At 40.9% G+C, this 16,171-nt stretch overlaps 2 protein-coding genes across 5 annotated transcripts in view; one reads left to right on the top strand and one right to left on the bottom strand.

Moving 5' to 3' along the window:
* The window catches only part of LOC102203587 (multiple PDZ domain protein), a 47,927-nt gene extending 41,415 nt beyond the window's left edge, over positions 1-6,512 (top strand). For 3 of the 4 annotated variants that reach the window (XM_005747020.1, XM_005747022.1, XM_005747023.1), the window contains 10 exons: positions 124-317; positions 1,072-1,219; positions 1,311-1,382; positions 1,502-1,625; positions 1,750-1,790; positions 2,043-2,165; positions 2,890-2,994; positions 4,069-4,172; positions 4,355-4,478; positions 5,116-6,512. In XM_005747020.1, coding sequence (XP_005747077.1) covers positions 124-317; positions 1,072-1,219; positions 1,311-1,382; positions 1,502-1,625; positions 1,750-1,790; positions 2,043-2,165; positions 2,890-2,994; positions 4,069-4,172; positions 4,355-4,478; positions 5,116-5,262 — 1,182 coding nt within the window. In that variant the 3' untranslated portion in view covers positions 5,263-6,512. The remainder of the gene's footprint in view (positions 1-123; positions 318-1,071; positions 1,220-1,310; positions 1,383-1,501; positions 1,626-1,749; positions 1,791-2,042; positions 2,166-2,889; positions 2,995-4,068; positions 4,173-4,354; positions 4,479-5,115) is intronic. The other variant, XM_005747021.1, reaches the window with a different exon arrangement.
* Positions 6,513-10,110: 3,598 nt separating this feature from the next.
* Positions 10,111-15,858, bottom strand: tyrp1b (tyrosinase-related protein 1b). The gene is made up of 9 exons (XM_005747024.1): positions 15,803-15,858; positions 14,552-14,907; positions 14,197-14,305; positions 13,204-13,417; positions 12,634-12,838; positions 11,235-11,402; positions 10,749-10,928; positions 10,521-10,667; positions 10,111-10,437 (listed from the first exon to the last, which is right to left on the bottom strand). The coding sequence occupies exons 1-9, from the start codon at positions 15,814-15,816 to the stop codon at positions 10,232-10,234; spliced, it is 1,599 nt and encodes a 532-aa protein (XP_005747081.1). The 5' UTR covers positions 15,817-15,858; the 3' UTR covers positions 10,111-10,231.
* Positions 15,859-16,171: the final 313 nt, after the last annotated feature.

Consider the following 16,171-nt stretch of genomic DNA (forward strand, 5'->3'; position numbering starts at 1 on the left):
ACTCCAATCTGAAAAGTTTATCATATTATTGTTTTGTAATATGTGTTCCTGTACTTCCTGAACAAACAGAATGTATTTTCATGCATCTGTTCCCCTGTTTCTCTCACTGTCACTGTCTTCTAGGTAAATGGCATAGATATGCGGCAGGCCAGTCATGACGAAGCTATTGCCGTGCTACGGCTCACCACCCAGCGTGTCCAGCTGTGCGTCTTCAGGCACCAGGAATCCTACAGGGAGGAGGACCTGTGGGATGTGTTCAGCCTGGAGCTGAGGCCTCGTCCTGGAGAAGGACTGGGCTTCACTACTGTGGGGAAGAGGTACAGTCAGGATGCTTTTATCAAGTTAGAAACCTCCAACTTGGTATGTTCACAGCAGGTTTGAGCCTGTGTTATCTAACACTGTGCTTTCAAGTACAACAAAGACAAAATCAAATTTTGTTCAGAACCATCGTGTTCGCAACCTAGGTGATGTCACCTGCTGAAAGAGCCTGAAGTCTAAGAGGCTGATGAAGTTGCTAATATATCGGCTTCAAATATAACATATGGCAAGTGGGAGTACTCCTCCTCGCAACTTCTGAAGATGAGAAATAGGTTAAAAATAAATAAATGTGACTTTGTTAGTGAGTGATTAGTCTTGTTGCCTATTTTTACCACAATTTTATTCTTAATCAACTTTTGTTTGTAAGCTGTAGTTAGGCTGGTTAGTTAGTTTAAATTGCAGAATACCTGTTCCTTTTAAATATAATTCCGAAAATTATATTCTAAAAAAACAAAAAACCCTTTATAGACCCTAGTAGATTGACTGTTTTCATGGCAAACTCCTTTGACGTGTTCTGTAACTACTTCACAGACCTCTCCAGCATTCGATAATTACCATAAAGGTTAGATAGGGTCTCACTGCAAAGAAGTCGCAAGACGCATCATTTTCCAAAGAGCTCGGGTGCCAATTTTCTCGCAGCTTTATGTTTTTGCACAATCAGGTGTGACATTATGCAAAACAGCCGGTGCACAGGTCACATTATTTATAAGCCTGGGGCAGGCACAGCTTTTGACCTCTGTTTTCTTCCAACAGTAATGACACTGGCATCTTTGTGTCAGATATCATCAGAGGAGGTGTAGCAGATTCGGATGGCAGGTTGTTGCTAGGCGACCAGATTCTGTCAATCAATGGGGAAGACGTGCGTGCAGCATCACAGGATCGTGCACACACGCTTCTGCAGGTCTGCCGTATTCACAGTTTATAAACAAATGCACATAGATAGGCATTTTTATGGCCGCGTCATTATGTGAGATGTGTCACTTTGCTCTCAGAGTTGCAGTGGAGGAGTCCACCTGGAGGTGGCTCGTTTTAAAGCCGGGGTGCAGTACACACTGCGGAGTCAGGTAAACCGCTTATTTCTTTAGTGATATGATTCCTAGTGAAATTATAGTTCAGACTGTAGTTTGTAGGTCAACTATTGCGTTTATACACCTATTTTAACGATATTACTCTGTGAACGTAGGAGTACCTTAAGTTGTGTTTTATCCAGAGCGAAGACTCTGACTGCTCCACGCTTACACCCTCAAGTGTATGCGATGGTTCTTTTGGCCACCAGAGGGAGACAGATAACAAAATAGAGAGCTACAGTGAGTGTCAACTAAGTTCTCGAGTATCGTCTGAGTTACAATGTTGAGTCCAACAATTTGCTTTGAATGGAAAATATACTCTTGCATCTTTTTATCCATAGTTATGTGTCATTCTCTTCTGCAGCATTCAAAGACTCTGACATCAGAAAAGTGATAATAAAAAAGGTAAAACACTCTTATAGTAATAAAAGCAATGTCTTTTTGGACCCCATACTGTACTGGAGAAACTGAGTAGTGATAATTTAACTTATTTTTAGAAGTTACAAATTAGTATAAATTAGTTATATACTGAAAACAACCTGCTTCCTGACTGGATATCATGCTCCTGTAACGTTGGGTGTTTATTTTATGCTCGAATCTGCCATTTGGAAAGGTTGCAAATGTGTGTGTTTGTGTGTCTGTGCGCAATCACTCCAGGGTCCATACGACTCCTTGGGCATCAGCGTAGCTGGAGGAGTGGGCAGTCCCCATGGCAACCTTCCTCTTTTTATTGCTACCATGGATACCAATGGACTTGCTGCCAAAACACAGAAATTACAGGTGGGGAGTGACCATGTATATACACCAGTGCGTGCATGCATGTGTGTCTCATGTATGCTTCACATACGTGTGGACTGGGCCTTAAATAAGGAAAATTGCACTTTCTTACTCTTACTGTGTCCCTTAGAGGCTGAAACATCTGCAAAAAGCTGTAAACTTAGACTCTCTGGTATGCATTGATGAATTTAAGGGAATCATAAAAAATAAGGTGAAGGAGGCACAAGATACCTTTTTCTTTAGAGGTGACTGTTGTTTTACTGTGTATTCTTCTGTAATCGCAGAGTGCAGGAGTCATTTAGAATCTGAAGAGGCTGTTTTTCCTGGTTAACTAAAGGTTACCAAAATGAACTTTTCCAACACTGAGACAAATATATGGACTGCCTTGACTGTGTTACATATTTATTGGAATAGAAGTCGATATTTTTACATCATTTTCTTCCTGAAATACATCTCATAAAACAAATATAAAGGTTGGAATAGATCGGGATGCAAGGGGCAGAGGACATAAATGTTTCTCCATGATCAAATTACAGACACATGTAACATAAAATGCATTTTAGACATAAATATTGAAAATGAAGTGACATACCAAAAGTAAACCTTTATGAAATCCTGAAGAAAAAAGATAGGGACAGAAAAGAAAAGGAGACTTTGTAGGCAAAAAGGAAAAGGGGGGATAGTGTTAAGTCTAGGACAAATGTGTGTTTGTGTGTGCATCATCTAGACGGGAGACAGGATCCTCAGTATCAATGATGTTTCCACTGAGGGAATGACTCATGTCCATGCTGAAGCCCTGCTCAAGAACACCACTGGAACCATCATTTTGCAGGTACTGTCACAGTGAGACATCCAGTAACTGATATGTAATGCCTGTAAAGGCAGTAAGTTTCTGTGCGATAACGTCAGCAGGTTTTAGTTCTGTTTTGTCAGAGAAACACAGAAATGGTTCACAGCCAGCTCCCCGTAGGGCTTTTTATCTTCTTCCATATTTCCCCAAGACATAATTTTACATACAGACAACTAAAAAAAAAGAAGTCTTTAACAAAAAGGAGGCCCTTCATTATCAGCATTTTGCACAGTCAGTGTATGTTAATTTCAAGACAACAGTGTTTATGACATTGATTTCACACCTCTAAAAAGACTTCTGCTGTAAGGGAAAAAACTATATTTGTATCTATGGAAGCGCATGTCGCTTGTTTTTGGCAAGTATTTTGTGTTTAAAATAAACATCAAAAGGTTTTAGACTTGTATCACTCCTACTCTGGTAATATTTGGATGAGCATAAGACCGCTGTTGCATTAATAAGATATTTGATCATTGTCCAACTATAGAAATATTAACTTTTTGCAGAAATCCTGATTAATCTGTTGTTAGCACAACTTCTTCTGGATAAATTTGCAATGCATCAGTTTTGCAGATTTGTTTGAGAAGCTTGTATTTTTTGTAGACATGTACTATACACTAGCTCAAATGTTACACGTGTTCTGTTATAATGACTTCTCCTGTGTTGGTTTCATTGTTCTTTCATTGTCTTTTATTGAAGTGAAACTGGCACCTCATGTAGAGTGGTCTGCCAGATTGCCTACTCAGCACAAATAGGCATTTTCAAAGTGATGCTCTGCATACTCCTAAAAGAAAGCTGTGAAGAAAAGCACTCCTGTCTTGCTGATGTCAGTCAGGAGAAACTCACTGTTCTCCAGAGTAATCGCATAAAATAATGAGATATATTTTTAATTACATGTTACTGTCACTATTTGTAGATGTTATGCTATTCCTTGGATTCAGGCTGTCCTGTCCTGCTTGGATTCAGGCTGTCCTGGTCTTTTCGTGTAGTCCTAAATGGCTAAAACCTTTACACTTTGCACTCATAACATGCTGTTTGTGTGAATCTATGATTGTCTAGGTGGCAGCAGCTTCTCAGGGATGCAGCACACAGAGTAACAGCGATGTGCGCGCATGGTCATTAGGCCAGCCGAGCAGCCTGCCCTGCTTTCACAACAGCCTCTGGTAAGAAGTGGTTCGGCTAACAGTGTCATTTCGTTGTTCTTCTCTCCACTTTAATTAATGAAGAAAGACAAAAGCAGGCCTCAAACTTTACTAAACAGTTGGTGCAACACTTGTTTTTAAATGCATGCACATCGGCGCCCTCAGAAGCCAACATCCATTGTTTCGCATCGTATTCTTTACAGCGCTCGCATGTATAAGACCATCACTCTGGAGAGAGGCTCCTCAGGTCTCGGCTTCAGCATTGTAGGAGGTTTTGGCAGCCCTCACGGAGACCTGCCTATCTACATCAAAACTGTCTTTGACAAGGTGAGAAAGCATCTGCCAGGTCCCCTTTTGTTGTGAAAACCAAAGAGTTTTAATGTTGGGAAAGACAGTTTAGCAGCAGTCTGTATGTCACTCACTGAGTCACTCCCTCACATCTTCTCATAGCGTTTTCTCTGTTCAAAACAAAACTTTCTCCAATCATCAGCAATTCGGGTAAAAAAGCAGGCAGAAGGCAGTTTCACCGTGTGTGGTTTTACTTTATATGCGTTGTTGTTTTGTGACTACCTATGTAAGCCACATAAGAGACAGAGATTCTTGTGTGGTTTTAAGTTATAGTGCCTTTTTTGTAATTCAACACCAAAAATAGCAATTTGTCCCTAACGGCAATGCTCAATGTAAGAAACAAAGCAAAAAGGCCACAGTTATAACTTGTTAAATAGCTTTTGCTCTGTAACAGGTGGTAAACTCTTAGTGCCATGCTCTAGTAAACTGCATTATGTCAGTTTTTGCATGATTGCTTTCCTTTGTTTTGTTTCTTGATTCTATTTCTGAGCATCTGTTGCGACCAATTCCTTTGTGATCATTACAAACATTCATTTAACCTCACATTCATTCTTTTCTCCTAACATATGTGTTGCCATATTAGCGTTTAAAAGCTCTTGTTGACTTTGTACTTCAGGGTGCAGCCATTGAGGATGGCAGGCTGAAACGTGGCGATCAGATAATTGCTGTTAATGGACACTGCCTGGAAGGTGTGACCCACGCTGAAGCTGTGGACATTCTGAAAAAGACCAAAGGAACTGTCGTCCTCACCGTGCTCTCATGAGACAACTGCCCACTGTACCTCAATTTAATGACATCTTCCTAAAACAGCTCTGGAAGGCTGTGGTTGTTTCCTATAAAGCTGTAGAGTGATTCTCCTCTTGTAGAGGGCACTCTACATGTCAAAACAATACATATAATTATAAGAAGAGTATTTATTTTAAGTCTAAATTAAATTGCATTTAATTTGTGAACTCTACCTCCAACTGCAAACACAGCTTTGTTGTATTTACACTCAGTATTTAAAAATATAGCAGAGCATGTCCAGTTAAATCCACTTAAGGAGCCGGGTATTGGGCCGCCAAGGCCTCCATCTTGGGCTTTGGGGATTGGATGCCTGAGTCCAGTCTGAGTCCCTTCAGAATGACCACTAAGCTCAGTCATTCTGGAGGGACTCAGAGTAGAGATGCTACTCCTCCAGCCCAGAAGGCCTAGAATGCCATCTAGGTGGGGCTTTTTGTGGCATGTCTAACTGGCAGGAGACCCCCAGGGTGGACGCAGGACACACTAGAGAGATTGTATGCCTCAGGTGGCTTAGGAAAGCCCCAGCAAGAGCTGGAGAAGGAAATAGCTGAGGAGCACCTGAGACCCTGACCCAGATGAGTGGAAGAAAATGGTTGGATGGATAGTTTAGCATTGTTGTACATTATTTTTCATGTAAACACACTCATCAATACGTTACGTGTTCATACTGATATATATAATTGAAGCCTCAATTGACAGCAGCCTAGTGCTGGATTTTGATTATTACTTTAACAAACAAACAACTCCCAAGACTCAAAATATGCCAACTGCTTCTGCCAATCTTTTGTATGGCAATAGGATGTCTGCTTTGAAAGACTGTTGTACTTTTCTTTTCATTGTTGTGTTCGAATAATTAAAAATGTGTCATGATTTCATGAATATTGAATGTCTTAAGTGGCATGTTGATAATTAGCAATGATAACCACCTTATGTTAAACGGGACAGAGAATAGGAAAAAAGGCATTTTGCTGCATCTGTTATAAGCAGCTGCTGAGTATCGACTGTTATTTACCAGTGTAGTATTAATCAGTGTTTTCAAAGTCTTCAACTTTAGCAGCTGTTTTTTTTAGGACTTGATTTTTGATGTTAATAGTTCAGTGTGAAATTAGACACCGTCTCCGTTTTATATAAATTTATTTACCTGACTTCACACGGCTGTGATACTTATGTTTTTGTCGCTGTAATTAATTTCATTAATATAAGAAGTCACTTCACACTTACACACATGGATGCACACACTCGTTTTCATATCTTAGTGAGGACATCTAATTGACATAATGTTTTCCCCAGCTGCTTACCCTAACCCTAACCATCATTTGTATTTGTCCTCACAAAGATATATAAACATGGTGCACACGCACTGGTATTGTGTAACCAAATGTTCTGTAAGTGATCTTATTAAATGTTATTTGTTAAAATTTTGTATCCAAAACCTTTTGAAGTTCAGGACCTTGTGTTTCTGTTTTTCTTACCTTCTGATTTATCTCCGGATGCAATGTGTCAGTGAAAGAGACGTTTTATGTTATGAGGGGTTTTTTTTCATCTTTTTTATTAATGAATATCAACAAGTTATATTTTGTGATTTCTCTCACCGAGTAGGATAAACCTTTTTTTCTTTTTTTTTCAGTTTTCAAATTTCACACATGCACACCACACACCAGTATCTGAGAAAAGCTCTGAACTGTTTAACAAGGACAACTGAGCTGAAAGTCACATTTTTAATGGATAGAAGAAGCAAGAGTCTTCTTTTCTTTTTTCTTTATTTTATGTTATTTTTTTGCATATTTTTTGCATGTTTCCAAACCAGTGAACTGAATTTTGCCTTGGAGGTGTTTTCCTGTAGCGGTTATGCTCTGTCTTTATCCCTCTCTCGCACTTTTTCTCCACCTTTGTCTGCCATGAGTACGTATGCGGCATCACTCACGTTTAGTCAAGGTGACAGGATGAAGTGCGTGCCGTGCTTGGAATGACAGGCAGCTCTGAATTACGGAGGAGTCGTAAGGAGAGGAGAGAAGAAGGGGGATGAGCTAGATTAGAGAAAAGGCAACATTTTATAGAAGGCGGAGAAGATCAGTCTAAAGTTTGGACAAAGACGTTTTAAAGCTGAGGTCCGACAATCACAGAGGAAGAGGAAACCTGTGACTTTTTTTAAAGGAAAATACTCAGTACTTTCACTTTAATTACCAGAGTTACTGGTGACAACTTGATAAACAATACATTTGCACACAAATGTCTCATTTAGGAAATAGGAGGCATCTAGGGAGATCCTGTCTGGAGCCTCGGCATTAATCAAAGCCATCTGTTCACATTGCAAGCTTTATTGAAACCCAGCCATCGCGGTCTGCTTTATCCTTCTCCAGATGAACAATTGCTTCCCTGCTGGCCCAAGGAGAAATGGAGAAACGGTGTAATGCTTTTTTTTTCTTCTTTTTTTTGCATTTCACTTGGATCTTTGCTATAATATAAGAATGATAAACATCATATTTGGTAGTATTTTTTTCACATCGACAAACATTTGACCCCTTCGGATTTCCAGTTCCATACAAATAACTGACAGGGAAGCAGATGAAATTACATCTATTTTTTCTTCTTTTTTCTTTAAGAGGAAGCAAAAGGACTTATCTGCTGTTTTTTTTTTTTGTTGTTGTTGTTGTTGTTGTTGTTGTTGTTGTGGTTTTTCAAAACCAGCCTCAAATTTCATGACAAACATTTTTAAGGGGAAGAGGTCCAGCCACAGGGAACAGGACTTTTTTTCCTACCCTTAGTCATACACCATGTAGCACAGTAACTTCTTTGGCTGCAGAAACTGCTATGCATTTTTTCTGCAGATGACTTTCATGAGAGCATGCTTGAAAGGCACTAATGAGCCTCTCTCTCTGGAGGATAGCAGTGGCCAAATGATTGTTCTATGTGTGACTGTCACATCGATCCATATTCATAAACATAGGGGACCGTGTCTTTTTGCTGTCAGTGTAACCTGGTGATACAGAAAGTACAGCCAACTCATGATGGGTCCAAAAAGTCTTCTTCTCCATCCTTTCCCATGAGGTCCTTTTTCAAGATATCAGCATGCACTGCAAAAATATCCTTTGAAATTCACTCCAGTCAGTGCTGAGTGTTAAAATCTTGATTCCCATAAAGCAAAATGTCCCAAAATACCCCAAAAGGAAGAGTTAGGTGCCACTAAGTCCACGTCATTCCCATTAAATGAGCGAATGAGCAGGGCTGAGTTGGCATTTGGCACACAGACACAAAAAAGCGTGCACGGTGGTGTGGCTTATATTCAGTGACATAGCCTAGAGCAAGAAATAGTTAGACCTAATCATGAAACAGCAGGCAAACACTGGATGACGTCATCCGATTATGAGTTTGAAAACCGACCGAACAATGCTAATTAATTAATTAGTTAGTTAATTTTACATACGGATGTTAAAATACAAGGGTTTCCTCTACATATCATATCTACACACACCAGTACTTGGATTAATTTAGCAATAAATTAATCCAAAAAGAAAGTAAATTTCAAGTGATGAAAGTAGTCTACTGTGTAGTTTTTACAGAAATCTTTTTAACGCTTGTTCAATAAACCACTGAATTTCTCACGGTTCACAAAAGCTTATTTCTGAAAAATTTTTAGATACTCTGAATAAAAAAAACATGTCCGTTTTTAAATGTCCGTTGATCACCCTCGGCTTAAAAATCTTCAAATTTGGGGACACTGTGGTTAAGTAAGTGTTTGTTTTGGGATGGGGAGTTTCTGCTGAAAATGCAGCTTCACATCAAAAAGATCAGACAGCATCTCCACCCTCCACCTCCATGACGCCCTTGCTGTAGGTACGAGCTTGAAGACTTGCTGTAAGCCTCCAAAGTTGCAACGTAGGATCATAAATTGTGCATACTGTGCGCCTTCGTGGTAATTAGGCATGCAGTGACAGGTGGCCGCCTTTTGTGACAGACAGGACAGGATTATTTATTTATTCAAGACAAACGATATTATGTATGTAAAACTATCACACACACAAAAAAGCCACAGTTATAAAAATTAAAAGTAATAAATCTGCGCCAAAAGGGCAAACTAGTCTTACAACTTGAGGGTACTCGACCGCTGCTTTGTTTTTTTTTAATAGCTTATAGGTGTGGACAGTGTAGCAGTTTTACGGTGTCATGAAGATTTAAAATTCCACGGTGCGCTTAAAGTCATATTATGTTTTGTCTTTGATATTCCCTACATGCAGTTTAAAAAATTAGGATACGAGTGTAAATGAAGAAAAAAAAAACCCGATTTCCTCCTTTCGCAGTAATCCTTTAGATCCACTTGAGGGCGGTACATCTGCTGTTTTGAACACATGGAAATTTGCATGGGCTTGATTTGAGAAGTAACATTACGTCTAAGTGGTGTGATTTGCCAGTTGGCCTGAGGCTTGAGACAAGCAAATTTATGCCTGCGGCAAAAAAGGCCTGTGGTGTTTTCATAAAATACTGCTTGTTCACACAAAAACAGAGTGAGTTAAAAGTTTAAAAAAATGAAAAGGAATAGAAGCATATTCCTATAGAAAGACATCATTTCATCTGCACGGATAAACTTATATTTGTCAGCTGAAAATGGGCAGCGAGGTGGAGTCACTAAATAGTGTAGCTCTGACATGTAGCTTTGGAAGGTTCAGTCCCAGTAGCTGCTCCTATGCTTGCTGTGTACTTATCTGAGCACTGGATATCAGCTCTTGCAGTTATTATAATCTTGGCTGCAGTCTGAAAATCTACTGGATGTGCTCAACAAAAGATCCGCCAGACCCTCTCCGCCTTTCAATTCATAAATGCAGACACACAATTATGCCTGGGCTCAAAACCAGTTCACCTTTATTAGAAGAAATGGAGGAATAATTAAAAAAAGGAAAACAAGGCAAATTTATGTATGTAAATGTTGGGTCCTCTCAAGATGATCAAAAATGTTAGACAACGGACTGTGATTTGTCCAGCCTGCGGTCTTCCTCTGAGTAGCGTCGGTAAGTTTCTGCCAACAGCGGCTCCAGGGCCTCGGCAGAGCTGTAAGAGTGAGAACGCATGGCGCAGGCTATGACGATACCAACCACCACCACAACCAGCACAGCAGCAATAACGGCTACGCTGATGATCTCAGAGAGAGTGAAGGTACGAGCTATGAGGGAAAAAAGCGGACGGTTATGAGCAATTCCTGGATTTTGTGGATCTGCACATGCTTACACGTTCTCTGCTTCTCACCCGGCCACTGGACCTCATATGAGTATCCCAGGTTTTCTGGGGCAGGCACAAACATCTCAGCATTGGTGACAGGCGGCCAGAAAGGAACCATGTTGAACCTGCGGTTGTGTCCAATGGGAGCGTTCTCATCGGGGTAAACAGTGTCACCTGAGAGAGTGAAGAATATGTCAATCCATCCATTCATTCTCCAAAGTGAATTTTGTTGTTTGAATATTCGCAAAGGTGTACCCGGTTGATGCCTGCGGAGCCACTCGTCAAAGACTGCATCGGTAAAGGTGTGAAGCAAGACAAAGATGGGATCATTGGGCGACAGGTGAGTCTGTCCACCCGTCCCGTTGAGGAAGAGGTGGGCCAGATTGTGAAGACTGCGGATCACTGGGTCGTACATCCCCTGGGGGGCGCTGTAGCCTTGAAATTATGGAAGAAAAAAGGAGAGAAAAAAGGAAAACGTTTAATGAAGACTCTGATTTACCAAAATTAGGAACAACAAATGTTGTGTTGGAGCTAACCATATGTGCATGTGGGTGGAGGATTGAGTGAGTGTTTTTCTGGCTTTGTGTTTCATCTATACACTCACACAGTATTCAGCAGCTTTATTTTCTGAGCTGAGCCCAAGTGAAACTGAATATTTCCTTGGATTGAGTTGATGGGAGAATGCTAAATCTCAACTACTGCTTTGGCTCTAACCTATGAGTCATGTTGAATGTGGATCACCTTCGATGGTGTTCCTGAAGCTCTCGGAGGAGGTGGAGTAGTAAGGAGGGGTATCAAAGGTGTTGATCTCCAGACAGTCCAGCACATCTTTGGGCTCCGGCAGCCTCTGCACCATGGGCCGCGCCACGTTGCCTGCTGGGTTCCTCCTGATGGGACTGCTCTCTGTGCCTTGGAGATGAAGAAAGGACTCAATAAAACTAGGTTGAGTGAAATATAATTAGTTTAAAATAATAAAGATAACTTCTGATTACTGGCACACTAAGACCTAAGATCAGGCACAAGCCAGAGGTCCCTACAGATATGGATTGATTGAAAATGTATTATTTAACCACCTTCTAACTCTGTGTGGGAGACTCTACTAGTTTGATCAGCCTTAAACATGACAGGATGGCAGTTTTCTTTTTTAATTATTCAATAAAAGTCAACAGTAGTGAGTGGGAGCTTTGTGACTGAACAGAAGTTTTTTTTTCTTTTTTTTGTCTCTCTTGCATGTATGATGTCTTTCTCTTTTTTCAGGCTTTCTCTTCTACACACAAGCACATAAACAGAAGGCTACATAACCGAGTTGTCTGTCTGTTTGAAGATTATTCCCTCAGATCAAAGGAACCAGTAGACTGTTAGATTCCTGTCTTCAACAAGCGCATGCACAAATGAGGCAACCCCCTTAACCCATTTAAGGAGATGTTGCTTGTTGACGCAGGAAATACCAGGCCTGTCATGACTCTCTGGGGGGAATAACAAGATAGATCACTCACATGTTGGCCACTCACGTGTTCAACCTGTTACCAAACACTTTTTTTTCTTATGACCTCTTTTTATAAGTTTGTTGTTGAGGCTCCACGGGGAAAGATGATTGCCTATTCCGAATGAAAACCAAATCCTTTATAAATTAGGTGCATTTGAACACTGAAAGAAAGGTAGTGAATTAGGCTTGTAATCTGGTGCCAGTACGGAATGAGAGCCAATCCCTGCAAATCTGATCACCTAAAGTCTAGGTTACGCAGCGTTATCTTATTACTGAATAAGAATTCCCTTATTCTAGGTTAAATCTTGTGACCAATCAGGAATTAACACTGAAAAACTAGGCTGATTGAATAAAAACAAAAAAATCTTTCAAACCGCAGTATTTAGAGATGCAGTGTGTAGTACTCCAGTTACACACGGCAACAGAGAAGGCGATGTTTAACAACTAGAGCAGTTTCAAACAAACTGAAGTAATAGCGAGCAATATCGAATTTAGCACAACAGCTGTGAGCTATTATTTATAGCAGCCTATGTTCTACATGCTCTCTTTATGAGCTCTTTGCCCTCTTTTCTGATGCAGCTGAGACGATGCTGTATGTCAGCAGCGCTCGGCTGCACGGCGAGGTATAGTGTGTGTTTCCGTGACTGTCTTTACTGTTGCAGATGGTGCCCAGAGTGTCGTAGTCATCCACACTCTCGCAGATGACCCTCCACTGTGAGAACACAGAGTTGGGGCTGATGGAGCTCATATCAAATGTGCTCCTGGCTCCCAGCAGGTCATCTGTGCAGATGTCGCATTCGCTGCCTCCAATGGCGAAGTTCCAGTAGGGCAGGGCAAAGGTGGGGTTGCCCAGCATGTCCTGTGAAGATCGAACAGGGGAAGGAGGCAGGTGTTCAGGGAAGGACTGTCTGTAAACAAACTGCTTTCTTGAATTGTTTATTAGAAAAATATGCAGGTTGGTCCTTTTTCTTTTTGTCCTTTATGTGCCCTATTTTTTGTCCCCTTCCTATATAGTCCTGCTTTTGTTTTGCCTTTTTTATTTCCTCCTTGCATTAACCCATTCTCCTTCAGGCTAGCTTTTCACTCAGTGTCAGATCTTTTATTTTTCCATCACCACTCCTCCTATCCTAACCTCCTCATCCATTTCTTTATCAGCCCAGAAGCTTGCTGTCTCTCCTCTTTTCCACTACCACCCCTCTTTCTCCCTGCCTTCTCTCTGCTCACCTGCATGTCTCTCTCCAGTTGCAGCAGATGAAAACGATGCCAGGTGACAAAACCTGGGCCCTCGTGGGAGAAGTCTACACCTCCAAAGCTGGTCTGGCCTGGCCCCAGGTACGTCTTACTGACAGAGTAGTAGTGACTCCAAACAAAGTAATTATAAATGGTGATGTTCTCAAACTGTGGGGTGTTGCCATCAGGCCCAAACAACTCCTGGTACCTAAAGATAAAGGATGAATGTCACGTTGTATTTTTTCCTCCACATTGCCCTGCCTGAATCCTCCAAATTCACCCTGATTGATTTGAAGTAAGAGAATGCGTGGCCTTAGATGAACTATGCATGTGTTAAATGCTCTGCTGTTTGTAATCTTAGTAGCTCTACAAAGTGTTTTTCACAATTTTGTTTTCACTGATCCATTCAAACACGGCTTCAGAACTTGGGGATGGTACTGGTGAATAACTCACTAATGGATATATAGATATTAATACATATTTTATTCTCTGTAGCTGCAATGCATTATGTGGCATGTAACTAAGAATCTTGAGCATGACCATTAATAACAAGGGGAATTTTAATTGTCTGATCCAGAGGTTAAGAGATTTTCTTTGAGCTGCAGTCAAGAATGGCTTCAAAAATTAACCAATTGCAGTCCTCAGCTGATTTAGAAGGAGGTTATTCACAGATTCAGAAGACTGTAATTCCCTTTACTCGTGCCAAAAGTGATCATTTGCTCAACTTTCTACAGCTTTTAAAGAAAGCTGCCATGAGAAATTCTCTGATTTTACAAATAATTTCAAAAACACAGCATGTGGCTCAGCCACAGATACTGCACATATATTTCTTTCAACCGACTCAGCTGAGTCTGAGCGTGCAGGTCCTTGGGCAAAACATACTGTGTTTAGAATCACTGTTGACCAGAGAATTACAAGGTAAAAATCAACCCTTTAAAATCATCTAATTGTATTCAGCTTGATTATCATGTTATTTTTTCAATATACCGTCTTGTACAGATGACGAGGTCAGGGTGGACAGTCCTCTTAGCTTGATCCAGAGCATTTACAAACGCCTGCTTCTCAGCTGTGCTCATCTGCATGATGTTTCTCCTTACTGGGGAGAAGTTAATGGGGTGAAGAGAGAGAATGAAGTGTTGTTAAAGTGTGGGGGAAACGAAGGAAGAGTAGAGAAAAGAAAGTGCTATTAAAAATTAACACTTTTTTCCTGCTCCTAGCAATAAATGCTGCCTTCATTCCCCAGGCTGATGTAGACCTGTGAAATCTTGAAGGACACGGTAGAAGATAGAAATTTTAAGTCGTCGTGAATTTTTAGGTCGTAAAAAAGCATCTGCTCTCTTACCCACAGAGATCCTCTGATCACAGTTTGGTCCAGTTAGCCCGTGTCTGCATCGCCCACAGTTGTAGCCGGTGAAATTCCCATTACACCGGCAAGTGCGATTGAAGAATCTCAGCGGCCACCTCTCTCTGTCATCGCGCCCGGCATAAGGGTACTGAGGTCCATGGCGCCGACTGTCAGCCTCAATGGTCACACACTGGCCTCTTCCTGTGCTGGAGCCACACTCGTCTCCTGCTACCCCTGCAGGGGATGGGCAGCACTGGCCGCTCTGCAGCCCCTCGGGAGTGACACACTCCCTCGGGAACTGGGCCAAGGTGAGCGTGGCACACAAGGTCCCCACCAAACCCACACTCCACAAGCTGATAAAGTAGAGAATGAGGTGAAGTAAGGAGTTTTTTAGGGCCATGCAGTAATTTAGATGTGAGAACAAGGTTGGAACAAAGTGCGTGGAAATCTTTTACATGTTGAGAATTGCTGTTATACAGGCCTCCTTCTTTTTGAAAGGACTTATCTTGTTCACGGTTGTGAAGGACCAGTGACCGTCCCAGAACACATTTAGCAAGATGAAGATAAAAAAAAACCCATCCCCACATACACGCCACATCCACTGAAATTAAGCTCTAGAACAACTTACTCAGTACGTGTTCTCTTGTTAAAGCCAATTGTCTTAACATTATTCCAAAACTTCAGTTCTTACACATCCCTGCAGGCAGCACAAGTCATTATTTATAATTCACAAAGCCATTAGCTTTCAACTCTTACAAGTTCAGAAATGCTTTCAACAATAGACAGCAGGCAATGATTTTCTTGAACCTTTTTTCTTTTTTCTTCCTTTTTTTTTGCAGTTAGATTTGCATGCCTTTTGTGCCTTTTGAAGTTTGTTGATTAGAAATGAATGAAGGAGTGTCTAATAATTTGCAATTATTATGAGCAATTATTTAACAACAAAACAGCACCTAAGAAATGTTACCAATATAAAAGGGGGAATAGCTCCACATGTTTGAGCATATTACAAATATTTGAATGCACGACTTAACTAGTCGGCATCACCTGCTGGGTTCTGTGAAAATCTGCTCTGTAACATCATATGAGACAAAACTTCACTTCATCTGCAAAGATGTAGCGCATTAGTCCAATATGCACTTTTAATTTGTAAAGGCGCTAAAGCAGTCAGTCATACCGCCGAGTTGTATGACTTTTTGGATTCTACAGCTCATTAGGTGAAAAAGGAATCAGTATCATTTGTTCCCCTACCTCTGACTGTACATGCTGCTCCTCTGTTTGCAGAACTGAAGTCCCCCCCAAGAATCAGCCCGTTGCCCTTCTCTGTCTTAAATAGCTATTGAGCACATGAGCAGGCCTTTGTGGAGCTTGTGCAAGGAGAAACACACACACACACAACACACACACACACACATACCGTACACACGTGTACACTTGAGGGTACTTGAGTTTTTTCAAAAACTCATTCATGAACCTTGTGATCATGGACCAAATGACGCCAGACTGTGGATACTCACACAAATATTTGATGACATTCATGCTGAAGTCTTACAAGAGAAAATTTCTGGGGTTTTAGCCAAGTTCTACATTTATGTAAATCATGGATGTAAGTAGAAGTTA

The sequence above is a fragment of the Pundamilia nyererei genome, unplaced genomic scaffold (assembly GCF_000239375.1).
Source record: "Pundamilia nyererei isolate P.nyererei 1_Seehausen unplaced genomic scaffold, PunNye1.0 scaffold00187, whole genome shotgun sequence".
NCBI lineage: Eukaryota > Metazoa > Chordata > Actinopteri > Cichliformes > Cichlidae > Pundamilia > Pundamilia nyererei.

What these genes read in the sequence shown, in the direction of transcription:
- tyrp1b (XM_005747024.1), bottom strand. An exon ending in CTCGTCATCTGTACAAGACG is followed by an intron (nt 13,418 to 14,196) that starts GTATATTGAAAA and finishes CTTTATCTTTAG; the next exon opens with GTACCAGGAGTTGTTTGGGC. An exon ending in TCTGGGCACCATCTGCAACA is followed by an intron (nt 11,403 to 12,633) that starts GTAAAGACAGTC and finishes TTCATCTCCAAG; the next exon opens with GCACAGAGAGCAGTCCCATC.